Source organism: Myodes glareolus, chromosome 20 (assembly GCF_982192425.1).
Source record: "Myodes glareolus chromosome 20, mMyoGla1.1, whole genome shotgun sequence".
Lineage (NCBI taxonomy): Eukaryota > Metazoa > Chordata > Mammalia > Rodentia > Cricetidae > Myodes > Myodes glareolus.
In genome coordinates this window covers 56,107,508-56,129,454 of record NC_142045.1, presented here as the reverse complement: position 1 = coordinate 56,129,454, position 21,947 = coordinate 56,107,508, and the positions used below count along the sequence as shown (strand labels likewise).

General features: G+C 45.5%; 1 protein-coding gene across 1 annotated transcript in view; it reads left to right on the top strand.

Moving 5' to 3' along the window:
• Positions 1-21,947, top strand: part of Nceh1 (neutral cholesterol ester hydrolase 1) — a 62,908-nt gene that overhangs the window by 26,534 nt on the left and 14,427 nt on the right. The window contains exons 2-3 of the mRNA XM_048452631.3: positions 14,279-14,507; positions 17,834-17,903. Coding sequence (XP_048308588.3) covers positions 14,279-14,507; positions 17,834-17,903 — 299 coding nt within the window. The remainder of the gene's footprint in view (positions 1-14,278; positions 14,508-17,833; positions 17,904-21,947) is intronic.

Sequence of the window (21,947 nt, the reverse complement as noted above, 5' to 3'; positions counted from 1 at the left end):
CCGCTCTCTTTAACTGCTGAACTGCTGCTCCAGCCCCTAGACTACTGTTATCCGAGACTGAGTCCATTGCTGCAGTGACCTCAGTCGGTCCGACCCTCAACCCTCAACACTGCACTTGCATCCTGTGCCTCTGCACCTCTGAGCCTTGCGGGCCGGGCCTGCAGAAGGAGCGGAGGCAGAGGCGGCTGTGGAGAGGCTGGGCCTTTTGTTCTGATGCTGATTTTATCAGGCTCCCCTGTTGGTGACACCCTGGTCCCTTGCAAAGCTGAGCAGAGCTGCTGGCAGACAGAATATGCTGCCTGAAGACAGGGTTTGGGGAACATTTCACAACCCACTTCCCTTCTCCATCCCGATCTTAAATTTTGCACATTGTAATGTGGTAAAGCATGTGTCATTACACATGAAGAGGCGTGCCTTGTTTGAGTAGTGGCTGCCTTCCAGCAACGAAATTCAGAGCGATGACTCAGAATCAGGTGAGCTGTTGAGTCAGATAGGCATATGCTGTAATCTGGTGCTGAGTGTCTGGGCAAGACAAGTAACACCTTAACCTCAAGTGAGCATCAAGTAAGTGGGCTACTCACCTTTCCGACTCATAAGACTTCAGAGAACTCAGAAGGTGAAAGTTCAAGTGCTGTAAAGCTAAACAGAAGGGTACATAACGCCTTTTTAAAATATTTTATGTAGGATGTGCTAGGAAAAAATCCTAAGGCGGGCAGTTCCGCCAGCGCAAAGACATCCAATTAGGTCAGATCAAACCAAATTAAAATGCCTATCATTTTATTAAGTACGGCATGCATGGTCAGGACCTGGCATGCTGGGATTTGGAGTCCAGACCAATTCAACTCCCAGGTCAGGGGGCTGGGATGGATGCCAGGGGCTGGGGTTACGCTTCCCCACTTAACAGTATGCATTAGTTGATAATCATTGTGTGGACGTACACGAGCGGGCGGTCTTCACCCTCAGACTCATAGTCGTTGGTAAATACCTGTAGAAATCCTTTGCCTTGCATACTTAGAGTCTGCTATAAGCGAGCCCTAGGTATAAAATCGCTTGTCAAAGACCTCATCTAATTTTCTGCTTCCTGAACTTTACAGACAGCGGAAGATGAATCCAGTTGGTGCTGTACTCTGTGGAGCTTGTGTGTGAAGCCAGGCAGAGGGCGTGCGTGGGCAAGCATGCACCGCTGCATTCCAGAAGGCAGCGGGAAGTGTTATTCTTTCAGGCTGCAGGTTGAGTCAGCTGCTGTTCAGAGCAGGGAAGTGCAAGCAAAGTGACTCCTCCTGGCCCTTAGAAGGGGCTTCAGCAGTAGGTCACAGCCGCTGGGGGTCTTTTGCTTAGGAGCAGTAGAAAACATTTTTTAAATTTTTATTTGGGGTGGGGGGAGCAAGAAAAACTTCAGTGGATAATTAAAAAATAATCAATGTGCAGAAAGTGAAAATGAGGACTCGTGGTTAAACTGTCAGTCACATGAGGACTGAGGTCAGAGTGCTGGAACCCACATTTGCGTTTTGGGTTTGTTGTTGTTGTTGTTTTAACAAGCTGGGCATGGCAGTGTGTTCTTATGATTCCAGTATGGAGCTCACTGGACTGCCAGCCCAGCAGAATCAATGAGCTCTAGGTTAAGTGAGACACCATGTATTAAAACAAAAAGTTGACTTCTGGCCTCCTTATGCATGAATATATACATACACACACATGAACACCCCTCCCCCCCACACTAACAAATGCCTGTGCCACACCACACATATACCTATACAGAAAGAAAAACAATGGGTATAAACCCATAAAATTACCAGGTGGTGGTGGTGAAGGCCTTTAATCCCAGCACTCGGGAGGCAGAGGCAGACGGGTCTCTGTGAGTTCAAGGCCAGCCTGGTCTACAGAGCTAGTGCCAAGATAGGCTGCAAAGCTACAGGGAGAAACTCTGTCCCGAAAAACAAAACAAAAACAAACAAAAAAACCCTACAAAATTGAAGGAAATATTTCCAAATAATGTGTTTGTAAAGCGGCTTACATTAAGAATATATAAGGAACTCTTAAAACTCAGTAATAACCACATAAAAAGTGTTGATCCCATTGTCTGTGGACACTAGGGACCAAACCTACGGTCTCCCATGTTAGGCTGTGCTCTGCTACCCTGAGCTACATTCCCAGCCCAGGAAAGAAACTGGGCCTCAGACCCAGTCTTTGTCCTCCTGGGCTCCTGATCTCCTTAGCACTGGGATGAGGAGCAGGGAGGGCGTTTCTAGAGTCGGTGAGGTCTGAGACCAGCTCTGACTACCCTCTCCACCTAGACTCGGCATCCTGTTCACAGTAGACATCTAAACATAGTGTGTGTGTTGGGGGGGATTTAATTAGTGGAGCCGGTAAAGTGACCTCCATGTCCATATTCAGTGTCTTGACAGGAGGATTCAGCTTTACAAGAGGGCAAATGTGGTGCCCGAATCTGCAAAGCCCTACTCTCCAATATGGGTGCGCACCTCCCGTATCGAACCGCGAGTCTGGATCAATATCCTAGGAGTTAAACAGACACACACACAGAGACCAGGATCATTTGCCCAAAGGGTAAATGTTGACTTTATTCAGCACATGTCGGGTTTATATACTTGGGGGCAAAAGGACGAGAGCCCCCTCCCACCTGGGAGTGAGATCATAGTGTTGACCGCTTGGCACCGAGTGGCAGAGCAGCCAAGCAGGGGGTATCGAGCTGGTGGCAGTGTCAGATGGGGCAGGCGCCGGCTGCAGGAACCTTTGCTTGCAGGTGGAATTACCATATCAAAAGAGGACAAAACTCTCTATGCTAATTCCCCTAGCTGGTGGAGTGAGCAGAGGAGAAGACAGGAAGCTAGACTGGTAGGAGATACAGCCCTGCATAGCGCCTCGAAGAGCTGGGAAAAGCCTGGGTACCAACAGGCAAAGGTCAGCCCAGCTCTGCAGTGTGGCCCTTCTGGTCAGCTCCATCTAGGCTCTCTTGCCAGGCGTCTGACAATCCAGACTGTGAAATCTCTTCCTGGGGAGACAGGCTTCAGCTTTTTCCTTTTCCCAAGGCAATGTTCTTGAGGAAGTTCTATTTCCTTGGGGACTGTTGTAACCACAGTTTGATAGCCTAGGGTGTGTACAAGTGTATCTTTAGAATATCTTCGTTCCTGCCTGGCTGTTTACAATATGCGTAGAAAAGAACTTCATTTGTTTGTTTGTTTGTTTGTTTGTTTGTTTATTGCTGAGCCTGCATTAAGTACACCCCCAGCCAGAACTCTTTTTATTCTGATTTTCACATCTCTGTGCTTGGAAGGCCAGGGAGGGCGAGCGGGGCACAGGGCTGATAGTGTTCCAGGGAGGAGAAGGGCTGCAGGGGCGGTGCTGGCTCCTTGGTCCTCACCAGTCCAGGCTGGAGATGTTCTCCCATTATTGCAGAGCCTGGGAGAGTCCTGGATCCTTTCCAAGAGGTTTAAACGTCCAGTGTGATCCCGGTTCCATTGTCTGTGGCTGTGAGAGACCGAGTGCTCCAGGTGGCTTATGGTGGAGATCTACTTTGACGTGTTTGCTGGTATTTGAGAGTAGATGGACTTGTAGAATAGGTAGTCATGGCTTCACATTCTGGAGCCAGGATGCTGGGGCAAATTCGGCCAATTTCGCCCACGGTTTTTCCATAGCAGGAACAGTGATGACCAGACAGTGGCAGCACACTTGATCTGCTGGGTGATCTTTCAGACTCCGGGAGGCCTTGGGAATTTAACTAGTACCTTAGCGTAGAAGGAAGGAGCCGGCTGCGTTCCCGCCCAGATCCCAGCTAGCTTACCCCCGAAATAATTACACGGAAACTGTATTCATTTAAACACTGCTTGACCCATGATCTGTAGCCTCTTATTGGCTAACTCTTACATATTGATCTAACCCATTTCTAATAATCTGTGTAGCACCACGAGGTGGTGGCTTACCAGGAGGATTCTAACCTGCGTCTGTCTCAGAGAGGAGAGTCTTGGCGACTGCCTGCCTCTGCTTTCTTTCTCCCATAATTCTGCTCTGTCTACTCCACCCACCTAAGGGCTGGCCTATCAAAAAGGCCAAGGCAGTCTCTTTATTAACCAATGAAAGTAACATGACCCTTCTCCATCATTTCCCCTTTTTTTGTTTAAACAAAAAAGAAAGGCTTTCATTTTAACACAGTAAAATTGCATATAACAAAACAGTTATCAAGCAAGAATTACAGTTACAATATTTATATCTATTTTCTCTTTTATCATAACTAAGGAAAACTATAACTAACCGCTCTTCATCTCCATCAAAGACTCCAGAAGGATATAGTATTATCTAAGCAAACAAGAAATAAGCAACTTTCAAACTCTAGAAATGACAGAGACATCTCGCTGCCTGTACAGTCATCCAAAGTTTTTCTGTAATGTTGGGGCATCCATCTTCAGCCTTCAGGCCCATAGTATCCAGCAGACATTTTCATGAAGCAGGAAATTTTAAAGGCAGTTTAGTCACTATTTGTTGTGTCCTGAAGAATGTCTAGCAGACTCTTTCATGAATCAGGAACCCCGAAAGACCATCTCAGCTTTAGGCAAGTTCTCTCTGAGGGTTCTCTGTGTCCAGTTTATGCAACAGTCCAGACAAGAGCAGTTTCTTGCTCAAATGGCTATCAAACTCCATAAGGAGCCTCTTTAATGTCCATCTTCCTCTTGAAGTAGATTTGTGCTGCCAGGAGCAGACATGTCTCACTATCATGAAAAGCCCTAAGTTATTAAAACATTAAATGCCATATTTTGAAGTCCTTGAAACATATGAAGAATGCCTATCTAACTGAAATATATCTCTATATATCTAGAAAATTTAACTAACATGACTACAAGATTGACTATTATCGATAATTATCCATTAACAACCTTTATTTCCTAATTATACACTATATTTTTAAATGAACTACACAATCACAATATCTTAATCAAGATCAGAAATACATATACATATAACAAAATTGACCTTAAATTTCATACCAATGCAAATTATTCATATCTATATCACCTTAGCGACATGGAAACTTCTTGTGAAAAGACAATAAAAAAAACAAAACAGACCACACATACGGAACGAAGAGGCTAGCGCGTCCCCGTAGCGCTCTCTGAGATGACCCCTTAGCCCCAGAGGTGTCTGGGAGGGAGACAGCAGACAGCAGCAGAGGGAAAAAAATTTGGGTGTGTTGGATCCCTTCTTCTTTGGCCTAGAGTCTCGGGGGTTATGTAAGGTTCTCAGGTTTGCTTTGAAGCTTGTAATGGAGTTCTTTGATATGCAGATGAACAATCGGAAACAAACCGAACAGCTCTGTAATAGAATGGCCCCTTGAGAGCTTACTTATTTATTTACTTTTGGAGACAAAGTTCCAAGTGTCTCAGGCTGGCCTTGAACTTGCTGTGTAGCTGAGGATAACTTGAACTTCTGTTCTTCATGCCTCTACCTTCCAAATGCCAGGATTGCAAACATACTGTGTTTATGCAGTGCTGTGACCGTGAATGGAGCCCAGTTATGTAAGGGAAGCACTTTACCAACTGAGGAACAGCCCCAGGGTGGCTTAGTGATGTTTTCTTCTGCTTTTTGGTGGAGTCTGTGCAGCTGCACCTCATATAGAACTCTGGGTCCAGCATGCTCACAGAGTGGAAGAAAAGGCTTTATTTGACAATAATACTGGACAGAGGAACAGAGCAAGGAAAGATACAGGGATGGTTTGAAAGCAGATGGAGCCTCTACTGAAGGCCAGGAGTCTGAGTCAGTCTACCATCGTTTGTAGTGGGTGCTAATTTCATGATTTAAACATCCCCACCACAGCCAGGCTCTAGTTCCTGACTGCTGTCGACTTACGTACAATTAATTGAGACTGTTTGCTTCCAAAGGGCACTGCCAAATAAAATAGCAGGCGGAAGATAAGTTAGCCAAGTCCTGCATGAATACAGAGGGTGGGGCGCCAAGAGATGAGATTGCTCTGTAGCATGGAACCAAACTGGAATGCTCAGAACATATACGTAACCCCTGCCCCAGGAAACAGGAAGTTCAATAGGATTCTTAGCAGCCGTGACGATGACAACAGTCGCTGACAGGTAACTAGGGCAAGTGTGATTTACAGTTCAGGTTAATAGGCCAGCTCCGGAAATGCCGGGTGTCTTATCCTAGGTAGCTTGGGGTTAGTGGTGGTGTTCCTAGGGCACAGGTCCGTGAAGCCACTCACTAGTTTAAAAGGAAACAGACATTGGTAAAATAATTGGTAAAGGGTATTTATAGTTTGGCCAAGCCAGGAAGAAAGTCTCCTTGTTACTCTCCACTGTCCCCATAGGAGAACCCTGTGCCGGAAGCGGAGGGGTGCCTTTGGTCCTGTGCTTTCCTGGCTGAGGCAAAGACACATCACAAAGCACAGTAATATGAATACAATGAATATGAATTATCCATATCTCTATCTGTAATGTACTTACGTGTATGGCTAGGTTACGGGATGGCTACAGAAGGTTAAAGTGGTCTTGGCAGAAGTCAAGAGTTTCCAGGAGGCCTAACAGGCAAAGTGATAGCAAAGCAGACTGAGGGTGTGCACAGCCCTTGTAAGATAATGAAACCGGCTGGGACAGTCTTCAGGGTCAAGATTGGAGCTGTAGGTTTGAGCTGTGAAGGCAAGTAGGACCGGATCCAGATGGACATATGTGGTAAAGAGTGGAGAGCAGGCCCAGACAGCAGGACAGACAGGGACAGACGACAGACAGCTCTAAGCTGGCCACGCCAGGGTAGAGACTGAGCTGAGCTGAAGTCCCTGGGCTAGTCGGGAGTTCTCTGCTTCCGGTTTATTAACACTACACACGGAGCGGTGAGCTGGTGGAAGGGATCCCCATTGTGTTCAGGGGTCTTCCCTTCTAGAGTGTCCAGGTGAGAGTTACATGCTTTCCTCAAGCCAATGTCTGGGTAGTCCTCACGTGATTTAAAAATACCCACGTGATCCTATACCCTCAGCTCATCCCTATACATGTATAAAGGAGCGTCCTTCCAGACACAGGTACCCAGACAGGGATACCAGACAAATGGCACCATTCATATGTCCACCAGGGTGCAGTCATGCTTTTTCCTTAACACAAACTCAAACACTGCTTGCAAATACAGTCTCAGGGCAAGACGGTCTGACGAATCACTGTTCTGCACAGTGTAGTTACTGCAGGCAGGGCACGGCCTGATGTCAGCACCCATGTGACAGTTTTATAGAAAAGACAAGAGGAAGACCTGGAAACAACCAGAGGCAGTTTAACCGTGAGCCAACCTGTTGGACCAGCGTGAGATCACTCCCTGCTGGGCAAACTCTTCCTCCCATTGTCCTCTGACATCAGGGCTTTCTTTACCCCAGCGTGGCATTCTCTGGGGGCCATGGGTTTAGGGCCCCTGTTTCAGCAGTCTGGTAGCTGAACAGAGAGCACAAGGGTTTCTCTGTGGACTATTGCCGAGGCTCGGCCTCGGGTCATCATGACCATGCGAGCCCTATTAGAGCCCCATTCGGGTAGAATAAAGCTGAGCTGATGATTGCTTGGAAGTCATGAGAAACAAGGAAGGAGCTGAGCAAAGAATCGAGGTGTGTCTCATTAGAAGCTAGATGTGTATGTGACCAGGCGGCTGCCGAGCATGCAGCGGGGTATACCTGTGCCAGGCACTGTGCCGTTGTGGTTCACTGTCTTGCAAGGAAGGCAGGCACTGTGAAGCTGAGTAAAATACCATACTGAACTTTGAGCTGTGTCTAATGCAGGCTTGTGAATTCAGCTACTCAGGGGACTGAGGCTGGAGGATTGAAAGCTCAAGCTGCAGCTAACAAGATGGCTCAGCAGGTTCAAAAGACTTTCTGTCCAAACCTGATGACCTGGGCTCAACTCCTGCAACCCATGGAAGGAAAGAACTGATTCCTTGTCTTCTCAGGGTGACGACCATTGCTCTGATGAAAGTCCAGGACCAAAAGCAAGCTGGGGAGGAAAGCGTTGATTTTACTCACAGTTCCATAGAACAGTTCATTATCAAAAGCAGTGAGGACAGGAACTCAGGCAGGTCAGGAACCTGGAGTCAGAAGCTGGTTCAGAGGCCATGGAGGGGTGCTGCTTACTGATTTGTTCCTCATGGTTTGATCAACCTGCTTTCTTCCTTACTTTTTTCAAATATTTTTAATTTCATATACATTCATGTTTTGCTTGCCTGTATGTGTTAGATCCCCTGAAACTGGAGTCACAGGCCGTTATGAGCTGACATGTGGGTGCTGGGAATTGAAACCAGGTCCTCTGAAAGAGCAGCCAGTGCTCTCAACCGCTGAGCCATCTTCTCTAGCCCCTCAGTCTGCTGTCTTTAGGACCCAGGACCTCCAGCTCAGGGGTGGCACCACCCACAATGGTCTGAACCCTCCCTCATCAATCACTAAAAAAAAAAAAAAATGCCCTATAGGTTGTCTACACCCTGATCTTATGGAGGCATAAGATCATTTTCTTTTACAGATTTATTTATGTATTTTATGTATATGAGTGCTGTCTTCATGCCTACCAGAAGAAGGAATCTGATCTCATTGCAGATGGTTGTGAGCCACCTTGTGGTTGCAAGAAATTAAACTCGGATCTCTGCAAGAGCGGTCAAGTGCTCTTAACCACTGAGCCATCTCTTCAGCTCTGGACACATTTCCTTAATTAAAGTTCCCTCCTCTCAGATGATATCAGTTGTGTCAAGTTGGCAAAAAAACCTATCTAGCGCAGAGGTTAAAGTTAAAAAGTTCCGGGTTAGAGATGGCTTAGTGGTTAAGAGTACTAGCTCTTCTTGCAAAGGACCTGGGTTCTATTCCCAGCATCCAAGTTGGGCGGCTCACCACTGCCTCTCACTCCAGATCTTGCTGAAGGCTCTCAGAGTATCTCACCCTATCTCACTGTTTGGTTCCTGGTGCTCCGATTGGCTGGAGGCAGAGAAGGGATTCGGGGGTAAGGAACTCACTGTCCGTAGTGGGACAACACACACTCGAGCTGGGAAGGGTCCCAGGGAATCTGAGAGCAGTTGTACTCACATGTGCACAGACCCATAAAGACATATACATACTGCTCTATCCACATACGTCAAAGGAAAAGTTTTAATAGTTCAAGACCCCTAGGAAACAGTGAGACTCTGCTTCAAAACAGGATAGTTTAGGCCCGTGGGGTGGGGTTGGCTCGAGGGGTTACTGTGTGGTAGAGCACTTACCTAGTGTTGGAGAAGCTGTGGGAGCAACCCCAGTACCACAACAAAATAAAACAGAATAAAAATTACAACTTTGGAGACACCATTATTTAAGAAAACTCTGAACTGGGCCGTGGTGGTGCACGCCTTTAATCCCAGCACTCTGGAGGTAGTGGCAGGCGAATCTCTGAGTTTCAGGACAACCTGGTCTACAGAGCGAGTTCCAGGACAGACAGGACTATTACACAGAAAGACCCTGTCTAGAAAAAAACTAAACCAAAACAAAAGAAAAACCCTCTGGGCAGGAGATAAAGAACGAATCTATAAAATACATACATGTACACAAAGGCAGGAGTTAGTCATGTTGGCCACACCTGTAATCCCAGCACATGGGAGGCTGAGACAGTAAGATTCCGAGTTTGAGGCTAGTTTAGGCTAGACCGTGTCTCAAAAACAAAGAAAAGTCTGGGAATGTGGCTCAGTTTTTAGCCACCTTCCATAGTGTAGAGGAGGCCATGAAATCCCTGGCACTTTAAAACCAGACACGATATACATGCCTCTAATCCTAGCATTTGGGAGGTATAGGCAAGAGGATCAGAAATTCAAGGCTCTCTTTGGCTACATGGTGAATTTGAGGTCAGCCTGAGCCTCAAATTCAAATTTTGAGACCGTCTCAAAAGAATCCCAAAGTAATAAATAAATAAATAAATAAATAGGAGTTTGTGACACAGTAGATCAGAGCCTAGAGAAGTTAAAGGGGGGTGGCACCGAGGACTGTGTTGGTAGAGCTTGATTGAGTAGCCATTGGTGAACCTAGTTTGGAGATATAGTACCGGAACTCAGAATGCCGTAGGTTGCATTGGAAGGGAGAGCTAAAGAAATAGGCCTGTCAACATGGACAGACAGCTTCACAGAGATAAAGAGGGCAGGGGTCAGGAGAGAGAAAGCAAAGAACATAAGGATGGAATGACTTGGGTGTGCAGCTCAAGAAAACTTGTGACAGACAAGATCACAGAAAAGAATGGTGTGAGTTGTGATCCTAAAAGAAGAAAGAAGAAATGGGGCATGGGAAGCAAGTGGAGGGGTGGTCCCTAGAGAGTTCACACAAGTAAGTTTATAGGAGGCAGGTAGAAGGTGATCCTCAGCCCCTGGGGAATGTAATTTCCAGGAGGGCAGTTCTACCTCAACCCTCCCTTGTCCTCCCAGTTCCCCTGCCCTGCCTCTTTTATCTCTGCAGTCCACACTGGTCTGAAACTAGTGAACTTTTTGCCCTTGACTCATACAGACTGGGGGTTATAGTCTTGAATCAGCATGCCCAGCCAAAGTATACCTTTTTCTTCAAAGAATACAGTGTGCTTTCAGACTGACCTCCTTGAAACCAGTGCATTGTAACTCATCAATCCATCCATCCATTCATCTATTCACTCACTCACTTACCCACCCATCCATCCATCCATCCATCCATCCATCCATCCATCCATCCATCCATCCATCCCTTCACCCACCCACCCATCTATCCATCCATTCATCCATCCATCCATACATCCATACATACATACATACATCAACCCACTTACACATCTATCCATCCACCTACCCACCCACACACCCATCCATCCATTCATCTACTCACCCACACACCCATCCATCCACCCACTCACTCACCCATCCATCCATCTATCTATCTATGACAGGATGACAGGAGATAGTTAATTCTTGAATAGGTAGATAGCTAAGGAAAGATGTCCTGAACTGGATCATGCTGATCTCTGAATACTTGCCATTTAATCCAAGATGGCCTACTTCCCAGTTCTTGTCTGAAAGAATTCCTCTTTTGGCAGGGTTTATTCCTATTCCGGGCACATGCTTTTTTCTCCATGGGTATTTCAGAAATCTTCCCCCTTCCCATCTGGTTCCTGTTGTACTTAAAGTGACCGAACCAACAAACTGCATCTTGCCCTTCCAATTCAAGAAGGAAAAGGGGACCTGGCCCTGTTACACGCTGTAAAAATTATCATATGAGGAACTTTGCTTTACTTGGCTGTGGATTGTGACACCTAATCTTGCAGTTCTTTACCTGGACCAAGAAAGGAACCAGAGAACAGATTGCTAACAGATAGCACTAATCTATCTATCTGTCTGTCTGTCTTTCTATCTATCATCTGTCTTTTATTTGTCTCACATCAAGTGGCCACTTAAATTCCATTGTTCTCCAAGGTTCTGTTTTGATTTGTTTTGATATAGAGTTCCACTATTTTTTCCAAACTTATGTTTGATCCTCCTGCCGGAGCATCCTGACTGTATATGTCACATGGACATAGAATTCCTTTTGCAAATTTTTAGTATTGCATATAAAAAAATAAAAAATGGGCATAGGAGAGAATTAGACAGTGATGTGTTGGAGAGAGGCAACATGAGGGTGACAAGCTGGAGCTCTCAGCAGCTGCTGTGGTAAAGGAGATGGAAAGGGGAAGAAAGTGTCATTTTCTGAGTTGAAACTCAAGTGGGGCAGGTCCAGCCAGGGAGGTTTGCAGCTGTCCTGAGGGCTGAGACAAATGGGGTGGGGTGGGGACAAAGCTCCGTCATGTCGCCAGAGTTGGGCCTTTGTGAGGACATTGATACCTTTTCTTTCTCTTTCTGTCCTTGTTGGGTAAGGGTAGGTGTGCAAGGGGTGAAATGTGAGACCCACCCACAACCAGAAACACCACTATGCCACCCTTTCCTCCCCCCTTCTCTAGCCTGCAGTAGAGTTATGGAAGTTGAGTGCTAACAAAAACCAAAGTTAAATCTGTACTTTGGTTGATCATGTGGCATAAGCCCTTAATCCCAGCCTTTGGGAAGCAGAGGCAAAAAGATCTCTGTAAGTTCAAGGCTAGCCTGTTCTACATAGCAAGTTCCAGGACAGCCAGGGCTGCAGAGAGAAATCCTGTCTTAAGTTACTATCTCCCCTAATCTGCTGTTAAATATATACTTAGCGACTGTCTCAAAACAAACCCATTCCATACAATAACCGTAGTAAAAGTCCACTCAAATCTATAGTGTTTAAAAAAAAATGTGACCAGATTTTGATGCAGAAAAATCATTCATTTGTTCAAATGTGTGTTTTGCTCTAGTTGGTACAGAAGAGCTGCCTATGGAAAGGTGCTGTGAAATAATCCTTTTGTACAACATGAGGATTTGTCGCTGTGGTTGGTCAGGAGAGCCAAACTAAGAAAATGCTGGGAGGAAGAAGGGCAGAGACAGGAGTCGCCAGCCAGACGCAGAAGGAGCAGAAGATGAACATGCCATGCTAATAAAGGCACCACCATATAGCAGAGCGTGAATAAGGAATATGGGTTAACCTAAAATATAAGAGCTAGTTAGTAATAAGCCTGAGCTATTGGCTGAGCATTTATAAATTGTAATAAACCTCTGTGTCAGTTATTTGGGAGCAGGCAGTCAGGACAGGAAAACTCTGTCCACAGAGAGAAGAATTAAAAGATACTAGATAGAAAGAAGTGACTATACTAGAAAAATGGAAGGACCACTGTCAGGACCCAGCCCATCAGACATTGAGAGAGTGAAGCAGGCCATGAGCTGCTGTGGAGTCTTGAGAGCAGCAGCTCATATTATAAGTTACTGAGACACTCATGTGGCTGAAGCATCAAATGACAGACTTTCCCCGGGCTCCTCTCCCCGGGACCCAAGAATACTTGTGGTCTTACTACATTTTCTATTGCTGCGATGAAATACCATGGCCCAAAGCAACTTGAGACGGAAGAGATTTGTTTCAGCTTACAGCTCATAGTCCATCATCCAGGGAATTCAGGGCAGGAACTCGGGGCAGGAACTGATGCAGATGCCCTGAGAAGGCTGCTACTGCTCTTCCTCTTGGCTCAATCAACCCACAGCATCCAGGGCCGCTGCTCAGGGCAGCAGCCCCGAGCGTGAGCTGGGACTTCCCCCATCAATCGTCAGTCAAGAAAATGAATCACAGGCCAATCTGGTTTGGGCAGTTTTTTCAGCTGAGGTTCTCTCTTCTAAAATGATCCTGGTTTTATCGAGCTGACATAACAGGTATCCATACATAAACCTTCTCTGGTAATTTGTGTACAGCTTTTAGACAGCAGTTTCAGAACATGGTTATCAGTCTTTGTTTTGCATTTTATTTTGGAGAGAGTCTCATGCAGCCCAGGCTAGCCTAAGACTCTAACGCGGTAACTGTGGATTGCTGATCTCCCGTCTCACCTCCTAAGGGCTGGCATTGCATGTGGCCACCACCAATCTTCCAACGTAGCTACTAATATTCTCATTTTATGGATAGGAAGGTGTGGCACAGAGGGGCTTAGTGATTGACTCAGAGTTGCAGGACTGCTAAGAGAGGACAGTGGCTCTGGACCTCTCTGGTCCAAGAGCAGTGTTTGTGAGAACCGTCTCCTGGCAGCTGACCTGGAATACGGAGTGAGCCGGGTTGTTGGTGCTTGCCTGCCTGTAATCCAGCACTCAGATGGAAGGCAGGCAGATCTCTGCAAGGAGGAAGAGACCAACCTGGTCTAGCATAGCAAGTTTCAGAACCCAGGGCCTCATAGAGGGGTCGTTCTCCTTCTTGCTCCCCACGCCCATCTCTCATTAGCTTTCAAAACAAACAAACAAAAACCCTGACTCCATGTAACTGGAGGTTTCTCTTGTCCACCGGTCCCGAATAAACACTCAGAGGCTTAATATTAATTACAAACTGTTTGACCTATTAGCTCAGACTTATTACTAACTAGCTTTACGTCTTAAATCAACCCATTTCTATTAATCTATGTAATTGTCACATGGCCGTGGCATGACCTCACATCTTCTATGGTGGCTATTGGCTTCTCTCTGACTCTGCGCTTTTTGTCCTTGTATCTCTGTTTGGATTCCTTGCTGCCTCTATTCTGCCTGGCTATTGGCCAAATCAGCTTCTTTATTAACCAATGGCAATAAGACATATTCGCAGCCTACAGAGGGACATCCCCATCACTCCAAATGTGGAGTTGGTGAGCATGGCTTTGTGGGTGTCAGCCTGGTGTGGACGTTAACACCACCCCTCTTTCTTCCCCATACCCTGCAGAGTAACCTGATACAGTCCCTGGGGCTGAGCCACCACCTGATCGCACTGAACTTCATCATCGTTTCTTTTGGGAAGAAAAGCGCAAAGTCTTCTCCGAAAGTGCAGGTGACGGACACCGACTTTGATGGGGTGGAAGTCCGAGTGTTTGAGGGGTCTCCGAAACCTGATGAGCAGCTGCGACGCAGCGTGGTCTATATCCACGGAGGAGGCTGGGCCTTGGCAAGTGCAAGTAAGTCCCTGTCACCTTCAGGGGGGTCAGGGTGCTTTGCTTGGGAGGGGCTGTGATTACTGTTTAAGAATGAGACCGGTTCTCCTGGACCATTGTGATTTCTCCTGTCATCCTGCCTATATCAGCAGTGCCATTTGTATGATCATGGCATAGAAAGGTTTGCCTTATTGGTTCCCCTTTCTCCTTTCTGTCTTTTCTTCCTGTCTCCCTCCTTCCCTCCCTCCCTCCCTCCCTCCCTCCCTTCTTCCCTCCCTCCCTCCTCTTCTCCCTGATTGTCATACTGAGACTGAAGGTAGTTGTATCTTGATAGGAGATGGTGGTTCTACCACTGAGCTGCAGTCCTAGCCCTTGATTTTTGTCTTAGTGCTGGCAGATTGCTCTGTAATATTTTCTAGACTAGGAGCAGTAGCTTAGGCGGCAGTGTTGTCTCGCATGCAGGCCCTCCTTGGTTGGAATCCCAGAAGCCCTTAGTTCGATGCTCAGCACTACTTACTGTCACACAGTTGTATTCTCAGTACTCATGGGCTGGAGGCAGGAGAAACAGGTGTTCAAAGTCTTCTTCAGTTACATAGTAATTTTGAGGCCGCCTAGGCTAGAGACCCTGTCTCTAAAAATAAATAAAAATCCTGTGATCTAAATCATAGACATATTGTGATCCATTGATACTAGCTTTCTGTGTCAAAATAAGGTAAATTTTCAGTGGGCCAGGATATAAGGTAATTATCGGTAATTCTGGTCAACTTTATTTTGAAGGCTCTCCTTTTACGAAATAAAGCAGGTGTTGCTTAATCCACGTTAATTCGTCAGCATCAGCTTATGAACCAAATGGCTGGTGTACCAAAAATATGCAGCCACTAAAAGAAAACAGCATTTCCAAGTGCAGGGGTGTTTCCTGTGGAGTTGGGCATCTCTCTGAGCAGAAGGGACTGGAAGAAGCAGGCTGCTTAGCATAGCCTGTCTCAGAAGGATGGGGCTTCTGCCTCTGGTTACCATGGTTCCTCATCCTCAGGCCGGAGCTTTGGGTATTCTCTGTGACTGGAAAGTAATGGCAGGAGATGGCCCAGGAGACACAGTGGTGGTCACCAAGCCTGATGACTTGGTTCCATCCGTGGGACCCACATGGTGAAGGGAGAGACTGACTCCCAGAAGTTGTCCTCTGACCTCTACGTGAACATCACGTCGTGACCTCTACGTGAACATCACGTCGTGCATGCCCTGCCACACATAGACACACACATGAAAAGGTCATTTTAACAAAATAGAAAGAAAAGCAATGCAAACTTGGTCTCTTTTTTATTATATTATTTGTAAATTTTTAATGCAGAAAATATAAGAATGTACAGCTTTCTTTCACAACTCCATTTCATTGAGCTACACACCCGTCATTTATTCTGTCACTCACTGCTCTGTTCCCAATTTCAACACATGCTCACTGAATATGGACGTTTGTCCAGTACTGCGGCTTTAGTGCAGATACTCACAGCGGTGGTCAGACCTGGACCATGGGTATCTGTTGCTTTTTATTGCTATGACAAAATGCTGAACACGAAGCAGATTAAGGGAGGGAGGGAAGAAGGAAGGGAGGGAGGAAGGAGAGAGGGAGGAAGGAAGGAAGGAAGGAAGGGAGGGAGGGAGGGAGGGAGGGAGGGAGGGAGGGAGGGAGGGAGGAAAGAAGGGAGGGAGGGCGAGCTTATTGTAGCTCACGTTCTGAGGTATGGTACATCGTGGCAGGAAGGCCACGGGCAGGAGCGTGAGGTGGACTGTCACACGGTATCAACAAATAGTTGTTCTTTTCAGTTTGGGAGCCGGGCCCATGGAATAGTACCACCACAGTCGGGATGGGTCTTCCTTGCCCAGTTCAAACGTCTAGAAACTTGTCACAGACATGCCCAGAGGTGATTCTCCAGCCTGTAAAATTGACAACCAGTGTTAACCATTACAGTCACTCTTGTGTGTGCTAGAGACAGAGATCCAAAAAGAGTAGAAAGATGGACTCTTGTCAGGAGAGATGTCAAGACAGGAAGTATGGGTGGCAGAAGGCTGTGATCATAAGTCAGTCTGGCCATTGCTCCTCAATTTTGGCTGGTGTTCCAGAGGAGAGCTGGGCTGGTGAGCTTGGGCAGGTTTGGTTGGTGAGCGTGTGCAGGTTTGGTTGGTGAGCGTGTGCAGGTTTGGCTGATGTACCAAAGGAGAGCTGGGCTGTGAACGTGTGCAGGTGGACACGCACTCTTACGCCTTCTGTTTCTAAGGCTGCTTTGCAAGCCCATGAGGCAGGTAATATTAGGGGATCTGCTGAGACAGTAAGTCTTTTTTGATTGTTTACTTGTTTGTTTCGAGACAGGGTCTCATGTGCTCTAGGCTAGCTTCCCTCTGTGGCTGACAATGACCTTAAACTTCTGATTCTCCTGCCTTCACCTCTAAGTGTGGGGATTACAGGTATGTGCCTCCTCCCCCAGTTCATGTGGGGCAAGGATCAAACCAAAGCTTCGTGTATGCAGGCAAGTGCTCTACCAAGTGAGCTACATCCCTGTCTGATGGGATTTAAAATACTGAAAGAACAAAGAGAACAAATCAAATCTGACCTCTTAAAATTACTGTTGTTCCTGAGGATGTTTGAGTCCCCTTTCTAGGAAATGCTAAAATCACCTAAAATTTTACTTTTTGTGTTGACTTAAAGAGACTACCATATTCTTCACTTTGCTGTTTTTCCTGAGTCACACGGCATATAAGGATGTTAAACATGCAAAAATCTTAAAATTTGAAAAAGAAAACTGCTAATTTTTTATGATTTGCTTTGAAAGGGTATATTTGAAGTGCTTCAAAAGTCAGAATTAATTTGTTGCATTTCATATAGCCCATTTTGAAATAAATGTTTGGTAAGTTAAAAACATACTCAAAACTAACCTGATACTGATTTCTCATTAGTTATAGTAATTGCATTTTATCAGAAAATAGATTTAATTTTTGCATTTGAATGTGTCTCTTTTTGCACATCTCTTGTTTTCTTTCTCTCACTTTCTAATCTTCTCCCCGCTCCTCCCTCCATCCCTGTCCCTTCCTTTCCCTCCCCTTCTTCTCTTTTGTTTTTTTTGACATAGTCTCACATATTCCTGGGACATCTCCATGCTAGCCTTGAACTCCTGATCTCTCTTCCTCTGCCTCTTAGGTACTAAGATTAGAAGCAAGTGCTACCATACCTGGCTCACATGCATTTTTCAGTGTTTGTTGCTATTGTTTTCTTAGTCTAAACACAGTCTGTGCTCAGACATATGTAAGCGTGGACAACCCAAAGGGCCACTTTTGTAGCAACTGTTCCTTTCTTACAGGAATCAGCTACTATGACCAGCTGTGTACCGCCATGGCCGAGGAGCTGAACGCCGTCATTGTGTCCATCGAGTGAGTAGTCACCAGCAGTGTGTCCATGTCTTTGTGTGTGTGTGTCCATGTCTATGTATGGGTTGTGTGTCCATGTCTATGCGTGGGTGTGTGTGTCCATGTCTACGCGTGGGTGTGTGTGTCCATGTCTATGTGTGTGTGGAGGTGTCCATGTCCATGTATGGATGTGTATGTTCATGTCCATGTGTGGGTGTGAGTGTCCATGTCTATGTATTGGTGTGGGTGTCCATGTCCATGTGTGAGTGTGCGTGTCCATGTCTGTGTGTTGTGTGTCCATGTCCATGTGTGGGTAGTTAACTAGAACTAGCAACCTGTAAGTTTGATATAACTTTTTAAGGCTAAAAACTGTTGGAATTTTAGAGAATCTTGTTTACAGCCAGCACTGCTTTCTTAAGTGAGTTTCCGTGACTCGGGGAGCTAGCAGTGTGCTCGACACATCTTAGTTGTGTAGCTATTGCTAACCCTGTGGTGGGATCGTCTCTGCTGGCTCTTTGATGAGCTGTGTTCTTGAGCAGCTGTAGGACTGCTGCACATGAATGATGTGGCAGTGGTTTCTGTGGTAACGGCACATCTCATGTCTGTCTCCGGCCAGCGTTGCCCGATGCTCTCCGTCCCTTTGTCTGCTCACTTGTCTTCCTTCAGGTTCTCCCTTCCATGACAGTCCCATGGAAAACGCCGGCTGCTGTCCTCTGCGTTATGACCTCTCTGAAGCCGTCTTCCATGTTTGACAGGCTGTACATGTGACCTATTATGTTTGCAATATTAATTAATGCATGTGGGGATAGTGGAGATTTTTTATTCATTGCTAAATCAATTGTGCTCAAAAGCACCCCAGCATAAACAGGGAATTCAGTTACTGTTGTAAGGGGCTGCGGGCAGGCCTGCTTTTCATCCCGCCTGGCTCCTGCATGGCTAGCTTAGTCCCAGAAATAACAACACACAAATTGTATTCATTTAAGCACTGCCTGGCCCATTATCTCTAGAGAGTTAGTTACTGACTAACTCTCATATCTTGATATTAACCCATTTCTATTAATCTGTATCACACCACGAGGTGTGGCTTACCGGGAAAGATTCAGCATGTCTGACCTGGTGGCTGGCTCCATGGCGTCTGGCTCATAGCCCTCTTCCCAGCATTCTGTTCTGTTTACTCCGCCTACCTAATTTTCTGTCCTATCAAGGGGCCAAGGCAGTCTCTTTATTGACCAATGAAAATAACACAATAGACAGATAACCTTCCCCCATCATTTCCCCTTTTTCTGTTTAAACAAAAAAGAAAGGCTTTCATTTTAACATAGTAAAATTACATATAACAAAACAGTTATCAAGCAAGAATTACAGTTACAATATTTATAACTATATCTTTATCATAATAATGGAAAACTATAACTATGACTATCCATTCTTCAATTCCATCAAAGACTCCAGAAGGATATAATATTACCTAAGTAAACAAGAAGTAAGCAACTTCCAAAACTCTAGAAATGACAGAGACATCTCATTGCCTGGACAGTCACCCAAAGTTCCTCTGTATCGTTGGGGCATCCATTTTTGGCCTTTAGGCCCATAATATCCAGCAGACATTTCCATGAAGCAGGAAATTTCAAAGGCAGTTCAGTCACTATCTTCTGCGTCCTGCAGAATGTCTCGCAGACTCTTTCATGAATCAGGAACCCCGAAAGATCATTTCACCTTTAGGCAAGTTCAGCAGTCCTCTCTCTGCGGGTTCTCTGTGTCCAGTTTATATAACAGTCTAGGCAAGAGCAGTTTCTTGTCCAAATGGCTAACCAACTCCATAAGGAGCCTCTTTGATGCCCATCTTCCTCTTGAAGTAGATTGGTACTGCCAGGAGCAGACGTGTCTCATTGTCATGAAAAGTCCTAAGTTATTAAAACATTAAATGCCATGTTCTGTAGTCTTTGAAAGATATGAATGTCTATCTGAAATATATCTACGCACTTCTAGAAAATCAGACTAACGTTACTACAAGCTAGTATTATCCATTAACAACCTATATTTTTAATTATACATTGCATTTTTAAATAAACTACACAATCACAATACCTCAATCAAGATCAGAAACATATATACAAAATTGACCTTAAAATCCAAAACAAAGCAAATTATTCATATCTATATCATATCCCCCTTTAAATGTAAAAGAACATTTATAAACAATATTTGGGAATATGGACGTAGTTATTTCTCTCCAAACTTCTTCCTGCTGTATAGGGGCGCAGTTAATCAGGTCTTTCATGGTATAACCTGTCTGCCAGGTTCATCTCAGTCGGCAGTTGAGTGAAGAAATTTTTTGAGGGTGTTCACAGAAACCTTTCAGGAGGGCGTGGTCTATCATACCATATTGGGATAGAAGCAATCCACAGGGTCTCATCCTCTGTGAAAACAAAAGAAGAACCTCCTTTCCAAAGCATCATATTCTTAGAACAAAATTCTGAAGTCAAGGTATTTTCAACATATCTATCTTGGATTAGTTCAGCAGCATTTATAAACAAAAGTCTTTTAGCAGCTGTTGCTCCTTTCTCAGCATTTAAACAATTTAAAGAGAGCATAATAGCATACAGTATCAAGATTCTTTGTGTATTTTCCATCTTTATGCAGCTTTATTTTTAACCTCTATTTCTTTTATTTTTACTTTTACTTTTTGACACAGGTTCTCTGTATATCTTTGTCCTGGAATAACTCTGTTGACCAGGCTGTCCTTGAACTCACAGAGATCTGTCTGTCTCTGCTCCCCAGTGCTGGGATTAAAGGTGTGTGCTACCACACCTTGAACTCACAGAGATCTGTCTCTGCCTCCCAGGCATTGGGATTAAAGGCGTGTACTACCACACCTTGAGGTCACAGAGGTCAATCTACCTCTACCCCTTGAAGTCACAGAGGTCAATATGCCTCTGCCTCCCAGGCATTGGGATTAAAGGTGTGTACCACCACACCCAACTACTCTCTTTCTTTCCTTTTAACTTTAAGAACTTTAACTTTTAGCCTGCAATTACACAGTGTAAACCATTTAGAGGTTTTCTTCATCTTTGAATCTCTCTTTACTGTTTATCTCTCTTTTTCTGACCACATGAGCCTTTAATTTACAAAGCAATATGGGAAGCCGTGGCTTTGACAGCTAGATCCAGCTCATTCCTTAGCTTTCCAGACTCATAGCTGAGATACCAGCCACAGCTGTGTTCATTGCCACAACTTGTCGTGTTTTAAGGTCCTTGCTAGCAAGCAAGCTGCATCATTCTGCTCACAGACCACAGTCAGTCGGACTGCCTGCCTGAAAGAGTCAGAGTTTGCCCTGGCAGGACGGCCCAGAAAGCTGGCATTTTAAAACAGCGCAGCTTTTTTCCTGCTACGACTGAAAACCCGAAAAGCATGCGTTCAGCATTTCACCAACACCGTTTAAGTGTTTCGTGGCAGGACCTCTTAATGAGCTACAACGTTTTGCAGCTAAAGCTGAGTCAGGAAGCCTCTCTTAGATGAGAGCATTTGCTTGCCTCTAGCAAGCAGAGCAGACCCGAGAAATTGCTGCTACCAACAAAACATGCTTTACTCTATTCGTTCCCAAGCTTTCTCAAGCTTTCTGTAGATTCAGTTATCCACGTTGGCGCCATCTGTTGTAAGGGGCTGCGGGCAGGCCTGCTTTTCATCCCGCCTGGCTCCTGCATGGCTAGCTTAGTCCCAGAAATAACAACACACAAATTGTATTCATTTAAGCACTGCCTGGCCCATTATCTCTAGAGAGTTAGTTACTGACTAACTCTCATATCTTGATATTAACCCATTTCTATTAATCTGTATCACACCACGAGGTGTGGCTTACCGGGAAAGATTCAGCATGTCTGACCTGGTGGCTGGCTCCATGGCGTCTGGCTCATAGCCCTCTTCCCAGCATTCTGTTCTGTTTACTCCGCCTACCTAATTTTCTGTCCTATCAAGGGGCCAAGGCAGTCTCTTTATTGACCAATGAAAATAACACAATAGACAGATAACCTTCCCCCATCAAGTTACCGGCTGTATCATGAATGCAGA